Here is an 8,363-nt window from a genome sequence, read left to right as displayed (position 1 = left end):
TTGGGCATGTTTTTTTATGAGAGTATAACATTGTAACATGATATAAATCTCAAAAAAGTTGATTTTACATGATATTGCCCCTTTAAAATCAATTTGATTGCTAAATGATTAATGCTGGTTCTTGTTAGGACACCCCTTTGGAAGCCCCTCTGGAGGTTTACCTGTGTTGGGGATGGTCAGGCGCCCACCCAGGCTTCCCAAGGTGGCGCTGGTGCTCAGGCCCGGCTCTCTGGACAGAGTGTAGCTGTGATAGTCCCGCTCTCTCCCCACGGTGCCCACGGACTTCAGACTGAGGATCTCGCCGTCGGCCGAGCACATGTCGGCCGGCAGCTCCAGGGAGGACAGCGTGGAGGAGTTGTACACCTTGATTTTGAGGCTGGGGAGCGGGTCCAGCAAGGGGGAGGTGGTCATGGGGATCTTGTGGGGGCTGTCGTTGACCCCCTGCGGCAGGGAGAAGAGCGGACCCCTGAAAGTACCCGCCGTGGCTGTCAGATCAGGTGGAGCCGAGGGATGCAGAGGGTGGGGGTTGTCTGTGGAAGAAGAGCAGAGGCTGACTTCTTATCAGGAGAAATGACACCGGCAGGGTGGAAAGTGCTCACAGTGAACTGGATTAATGCTACTAATTAATATTTGATAGCAAGAGCAAGAGAAGGGACACCCTGACAAACGCCTTTAAATGTAAAAAATGTAAAGCAGAGAGGAGCGGGGAGGTGACTGAATGGAGACAATGGTACATGGGATTTAATTTATGGTTTGATTAAATGAAGCAATATGATAAATGTGATGCTTTTTTTAATAAGTAAAGAAAAAAAGTCGTAATCCCAAAACAAACATCCACATTTACAAAAAAATAAACTGTGCGTGTGTGTGTGTGTTTTAAAGTGTGTGAGCTCACCCTGTCTCGGAGGTTTGTAGTTTCCGGGGTGGAACGCTGCGGTGAGGGCTGAGGAGGAGTCCGTGATGTCACCGTGGAGGTGGCGGCAGCGGCGGCGGTACGCCAGCACGCCCACGCAGAGYGCCATTATGACACTCAGCAGCAAAGCGACCACCAGGCCAACGTACACCGCCGCACCCATACCTGGAGCCATGGCTGAAAGGAGAGGGGCGGAGTCAGACGCTCAACGCACAATTTTTTTTTACAGAAAATAAGACAAGATACCACTGTAAAACTAGTTTTAAGGTAGTTATATTTGTTTAAATCCTTCACTTGGGGTCAATATAAAGTAGAACTGGAATGCTTTGTTCTGAGTTCCTCCTTGTTGTAACTCCACAAGCCCCTCTTTCTCAGATCAACTCGTTTTGAGGCTGTCTCTTTAAATCCAAACGAGGCGCTTCACACTCCGTTCCCCTCCAGCTTCCAGACCGGTCCATTCCAGTTTGATAGAGGGGTTTATGACTATAGAGCAGTGCAGGAAYTTTTTTTTATTATTATTTTTACAAATGAATTCAAAGATGTCAACAAGGGAAGATCTTATTTAGCAAAGTCGCAAATACAGTGACGTAATTGTTCAGAAAACATCAAAGAAAATAGAGAAAACTAAACATGACCCAAACAAAATATATTTAACGACAYAAAAATAGAGGATTTTTCATGGCATGTTTCGTTTAGGTCACTGCTGAAATACTTTTTAATTTTGGTATTTATCATAAGAATAAAAAGCCGCTAATAAATAAATAAATCTCAGAGTACATTCTGCTAAAAAATAGTTTTGACCTGTTTTGAATTCTTATTATTAGTAAAATTAAAATGAATTTTATTAAAACTTGCAGAAAGTAACCACTGTAGATGCATCAACTCTTGTCAGGCCTGTCCGAGGCAGTAAATCTTGTATCTTCACTCGAGGTGACCCCTACAGTTTTCGCACGTCAAGGTCAACCATGTCTGCTTTAATTTTATTCACTGAACAAATACGTGCTGCTTTGAACAAAGGTCCAGTAACTGGTGCTGTATATATTGWTTTTCGTAAAGCGTTTGACACAGTTGATCATTATACTCTCTTACAAAAGTTGATTTCTTTTCAACTTTCATCATCTGCAATACAAATGTTTTCCTCTTATTTGACTGATAGGTGTCAGGTTGTGAAACATGGAAGCTCTGTGTCCGGGTCTCTGCCCTGTTCCGTGGGAGTTCCGCAGGGCAGCATACTGTGCCCATTGCTTTTCCTATTATACATAAATGACCTTCCAAAAATATTGAAGTATTCAAATATTTTAATGTATGCTGATGATACTGTTCTTTTTTGTCTGATTTCAATATTGAATCTATTAATAGTCAGTTACAAGCAGATCTTCAAACATTTCATGGTTGGCTTCAAGACAATCTTTTGTCAATTGATGTTAAAAAAACTGTGTGCATGTATTTTTCCTCACCCAGGAGACATTTCAATATAACAAATCAACTCACTTTTTTAAACAAACTCCTTGATGTTGTCACTATCTACAAATATCTTGGAATTACTTTGGATTCTCATTTGACTTATCGTGATCATGTACAAGTCTTAACCACTAAGTTGAAACAGAAATTATACGTTTATTCAAAAAATTAGATCCAATCTGACATCTTCTGTTTCAAATAATGCATCTATCTTCATGCCATTATACTCTCAACCATGTCGTACTTTTTACCCGTCTGGTCTCTTACAACAAATGAAATCTTAGAACCCATAGTTAGGCTCTACAACAGGGCCTACAAAATTCATAAAAAACTTCCTGGTTGGACTCATCACTGTACAGTTCTTTCACTGTCTGATGCCTTGACTTTTCAGAATTATGTTTTGTATAGTGGTATTAATTTATATTTTCAGATCTTCCAAGGTGCCACTTATGGAACTCTCTGTGCATTGTTGCCCAAATCAAATTCTGGAAGTGGTCATTCAACTAGATCTGTTACAAAAGGACAACTGATATTACCAACTTTTAAAAACTGTTACGGCCAGAGGTCTTTCTTCTATGTTTATACTAAAGCATGGAATGACATTCCTCAAAACATAAAGTCCATTTCAAAACTACAGCCCTTTAAGAAGAATCTTGTCTGCCATCTGCTGGACACTTTTTGTTGTGCTCATATTTAGACRTCCTATTTTGCAAATGCTGCCTTTTTGAAATTTGGTATGCTTGTTGGTCTTTGTGTCTATGGTGTATAATGATGTGATTGTGGTGCTGTATTTCTGAGTGTTTTATGTGCTGCAGAACAGGAACCTGCTGTAAAACAGCAATTATGCTGAGTCAGGCTTGATTTTTAGTAATCTTTTCCTGTTGAATCAATAAATCAAATCAAATCAAATCAATCAATAGAATTTTACAAATACAATTTTTTCCCCATTCACAAAAAGTCATTTTACAGCTTTTCTAGCACTTACGGTAATTAACTTCACAAGACACAGCTTTTCTATAATTTATAGTAATTCGCTTTATGTGACAGTTTTTTTATGGTAATTTGTTGGCCCCAAAATTCTCTCCTTTAAGTGGAGAGAAAAACATCCTACCTGCCCACCTAAAAACTTATAGGCCTGAAAAGACAAAGAAAACAGGCACAGCTGTCACTAAAAGACAATTTAAATTTAGTATACTGTATATTCTAGTAATTCATCAAACATCACTGGATTTTAACCGAAGACCTCTGCTCTGGCACATGTTTTTGTTCTCCGTCTTTTATTTAGGAGATAATTAGTGTCTCATTGATTGAGAGCTCCTTCTGGTAAGCAGGGACTCGTGTACTAAAAATAAAGCAAGGTGGCAGGATGGTAAGGAGGGGTAACTTGGCCCTGCGTTCACCTGCTCCCTGTTGAGCAGCCTCCTTCTCTCCGGCTGGGTGGGGGGACTGGCTCTGACCCGTCTTCACTGCCGGCTTAGCCCAGAACTGACCCAACCCCGACACGTGAGCCGGTCACAACAGAACAGAAATGAAGCAAGAAGACAGAGCACAAAGTTGGCAGGGAAAAAGAAAAAGGAGTAGACAGGCTGRATGTACTGAGGACGAGAGTGCTCGATGAGAAGCAATTTGGCAAAAAGGGACAGGAAGGAGGAAGATAAGGTTGTGATTTGTTGAGAGGACAGAGGGGTTATAAGAGCGTCGAGGAGGAGAGAGGAGATAAGAGCGGTGAAAGACACCGCAGAGCAACAGAACGTGTGGAGGAGAAGAGAGCCGGAGGCTGGCGAGCTGGCAGAAGGGAGCTCCGGTGCTCACGTGGCGAGATGGAACCGAATCCGACAGCCGTCCGCACTTATTACCAGAAACGGAACAACGGCAAATTAGGTGCATTACTGTGGCTACTCTCACCCCGAGTCCACATCACATTAAGACGGAGGAATTAGCTTCCCTCCAAATGTAAACYAAGTCCCAGAAATACTGAAAAATCAGCTRTTTTTCTTTTAGCTATCRTTTTATCAAAACAGGAGACATTTATAAACACGCTGGACGGTGGATGAGGAGGTGAGACCTGTCTTCAATGGCACAAAACACCACACACACAGATGTTAGGACTCTGCATGCACACACACACACACACACACACACACACACACACACACACAAAGACAAACAGTCTGAAAATGTGAGTCAAAGGAAGTCATGGGAGGGTGAACTTACGATGGCTTGTATGTTCAACTGAGATCTTTTTATCTGTTTGAACAAGAGAGARAAAAAAAACAAGAAAAGAAAAGGAAAGAAAAGAAAAACATAAAAATGGATGGACTAGTTGTTATGCAAATGAAAGCACCAATATAAAGAATAAAAAACAACTACTTTCTTAACCATTTAAAACAGAAAAATAAAGAAAAACTGTATTAACAGCTGTTAAATATGACCTAAATTTTAAAGCTAACAATATTAATCTGAATGGATTTCATTGTAGAATGTTTGCACATTTTCTTTAAAAAAAAAGAAAAATCAGCATTATAAAACAACTGTTAAATGAATTAATGTGCCATTTTAACAAAAGCAACTAATTTAAAATTCAATCATTCAGTTTGATTTGTTTCTATCAGAGGTTTGAACAGTTAGCATCCTACCTGCCGTGGATCTGCTCAGACTGACGAGCTAATAGCTAGTCGTATAAGGCCAAAGTGTTTTGTTACCATTAAATCTCTAAATATTTCAGTAATTAGTGTGAATGAGACCTATATACTGTATTGTCACCTTATTGATATTTGATGGTTTGCGTCGAATCCTATAGAAATTTGCACAAATAGCAGCAGCATCAACTAGCTGTAACACTTCCTGTTCAAATATAGGGGTATTTTGGACAAAAGTATTTTAATTTATTTCAAAGAAACTGTGAAAAGTGAAATTAAGTATAGTGAGGTTGTTTAAAAAAAAACTACCCACAACAGGTAAGATAGTTACTGTTCATATTCTTTACCCAAAACCTTACTTCAAACGTTCTGAACTCATGCTTTAGGGAGTGTTTGGAAAACAACCCTTGTATTTGTGTGGTGTACAGTATGTGGAGACCACAGAGGTTGAAACAATCCCTTTACACACCCTGCAGTGCAGATTATCACCTTAATCCCATGAAAAATATTCACTTCTCCTGACGAGAGCAGTTATTTCCCAGATAACATCGATGTGAATCACAACTGAGCATTTGAAGGATATCAAACCCATCTTTCAGGATTGTGTCACTTAGCAGCTCCTCAAATTAAATAAGCTTTTCTCCATAGCATCATCAAAACACTGAATGTTTTTTTTTTTTATTTCCTGAGTTTACCATTCGTCCGATCGCAATTAGGAGCTACCAGGGTGATACGAGACGATGGTTTGAGATGTCTCAGAGCGTTTTACGTTTATGAGTGCTGTGTTGTGTGACAGGAGCCGAGGAAGGGAAGCTCCTTTTATTTGAGCGTCAGGGGTAGCTTGTGACCACAGAAAAATATTTTTATCATACAGAGGAAGCATAAAATGCATATTTATTGCCCACCGCCGAAGGCTGGAGGTGGTTATGTTTTTGCTCAAGCATCTTATAAACCAGTGGACAGATTTTAATGAAACTCTCAGGATGTCTCAACAACTGATTAACTTTGGGAGTCAACTTGATTCAARATGGTTTTTCACATTTAGCTTTAGAGATATTGAGCTAAAATTTCCTGTGGTAGTTAAACCAGACATATGCTTTTAAATCCTTCTTTTTCACTTTTTTATTTAAACTTTACCAGACCCTCTTTCACCAATTTTCTGSTGTCTCAAACAGTGGCGGATCTAGGGTTTTTCTGAATAAGGGGCCATCAAGGGGCCACAATATTCTTAAAGGGGTCAAATATTTATTTAACATCTTTGCACACAAATCTCTGATTTTGATGAGATGTAAACATTTAACTTGTCACACATGTTCAAACACTTGTAATGTAATTAAAAAATCTTGCATGTATATTCTCCTTACAAGTTTTACATGCATTTTTACTGTACATAAATCAAATACACTCAAACACACAGCATCTGACTCATCAGTGCCTCCAGTGTTTGAACATGGAACTGCGCCCGCCATCATTACTCTTGGGCAAAGGACAGATGAGTGACAGGACAGAGGCACTTCAGGGGGCCAATCAGATTTCAGTTGGGGCCAATGCCCCTGTGGCCCCGCCCCTAGAACCATCCCTGGTCTCAAAGCACCTTTGAAAGCAGATTTGTTACTATTGCTTTAAGGCGCTTCAAGCCCCGCCCCCTCCAGCTTCCAGACCGATCCACTCCGGTTTGAAAGAGAGGGGGGTTACGGTTTGTAGAGACGCAGAAACGTTTTATTTACAATTAAGTTGAAAGAGTCAACAACAGGAGCTGGAGTCTGACCCAGAACCAGAGGAAAATGAAGATAAAGAAACTGTAGGCAGTAAATCCAAACCTTATTTGGCACTTTTATTTGATGTAATAGTTTATAAAATGTAATCGAAAATACAGAAAACAGAACAGGCTGAAAAATCTGATAAAAAGATATCAGAGACTAAATTCAACTTTTCTTCACTCCTAGAGACTCCAAGTCCACGACAAAATTAATTTAACAGCTAAAAAATTGGATTTTGGGATATGTYCCCGTAAAGAGTCATCAAACAATCTGAGCGTCTTTGTTTAAACGTTTAGCTCATTACGTCAGATCTTGTGCGTCTGACAGGTTTAAAACCACAGTTTTGCTCTAAGAGTGTTGGTAAAAGTTCAGCCTGTGATTTTAGGAGGTTTGTCTGTTGGTTTGGACACGTCAGATTGTGACTTGCGTGATTTTGATTTAAAGTGCGCACTTGAACACGTCTCACTTCCTTTGTGGATGTGCAGCCCTGAGATCTTAATGCACTGTCAGCTGGATCCTTCCCAGCTCATCACGGGCGGCACACTGGGCGTCAGTGTGAGTCTGACTCACTCTCATATGCTCTTCCCCGTGCTAATTTCTCGACTCGGCCGTGTCATGCTCACTTCCCACTCGATCCGTTCTCCTAGCCTTTTGCTCGCTCTGTTTTTCTTTCCTTTTTTTAATCCTTTCCATCTGTGCTTTTCAGATGTGGATCAGTTGCCGTCTCTCTTTGTGAAGCTAAATTTTCATTCGTGAATCATCCGTCTGCGACTTGAGTTACTTTTATCTCGACACGTTGGCTCTTTCATTGTGGCGCTGTGGCCTCACACCAGAACAGAATGAGCTTCATACAAACAGACTGAAAGAGAAGCTATGAAAGGGAAAAGAAAAAAAAAGGTGAACTATGAGCAATTAAGTCACTGCTGGTGACTTTTATATCATTCAATAAACCACTTGACACACAGAACAGCTTTCTAGTGAATGGGTGCTTCTGGACACATTTATTTAACAGATATTTGTGTTTGAATCAGTAAATTAAAGATGAATGGAAAGGATTTCTATAGAAAATATCAAGGCAAATATCAAGGCAAAAGCTCAAAAATTCATATCAGTTAAGGATGTTTTTGTTAAAGATTTCTTTGGGAGTTTTATTGAAATAGGTCCAGTGTTTAATGAGATATTTTGCTAACAGACAAAAAAGGTTGATGCTGCGTGTAGAGCTTGTGTTACACTGCAGAAAACTGCCCGTCTAACCAAGTCTTACAATCTAACATTCAGCCAAAAAGTAGTTTTGATCTTGTTTGTGACTGATTTACTGAACAAGAGCAGAATGTGTCAGATCATTTCATTTATTGTTCTGAAGTTTGGGGAAAAGCGTATGAGAAAAACAAATCCTATTTTCATTTTACAAAAATAAGCTGTTTATAAATAGAAGGTGCAACAAATGTATAATTTCATCAGTTGAAATTATTACAATTTTATGAATTGGTTGACTACATCACTCCGGGGGGCCAGGGTTACTGATTACTGACATCCACCCCCGTCGGGGGGCATATATGTGAAACACTGCAACATGTAACTGAACAAGTT

The 8,363-nt window shown here is 39.8% G+C and overlaps 1 protein-coding gene across 2 annotated transcripts in view; it reads right to left on the bottom strand.

Annotated features, from left to right (window-relative positions):
- Positions 1-8,363, bottom strand: part of unc5b (unc-5 netrin receptor B) — a gene marked incomplete in the record, with an annotated part of 99,811 nt that overhangs the window by 17,396 nt on the left and 74,052 nt on the right. For both annotated transcript variants that reach the window (XM_014005994.1, XM_014005993.1), the window contains 3 exon segments: positions 162-530; positions 896-1,090; positions 4,589-4,621. In XM_014005994.1, the coding sequence (XP_013861448.1) occupies positions 162-530; positions 896-1,090; positions 4,589-4,621 (597 nt within the window).

The sequence above is a fragment of the Austrofundulus limnaeus genome, unplaced genomic scaffold, assembly GCF_001266775.1.
Source record: "Austrofundulus limnaeus strain Quisiro unplaced genomic scaffold, Austrofundulus_limnaeus-1.0 Scaffold33, whole genome shotgun sequence".
Classification (NCBI taxonomy): domain Eukaryota; kingdom Metazoa; phylum Chordata; class Actinopteri; order Cyprinodontiformes; family Rivulidae; genus Austrofundulus; species Austrofundulus limnaeus.
This window is presented reverse-complemented; position numbering and strand designations above follow the sequence as displayed.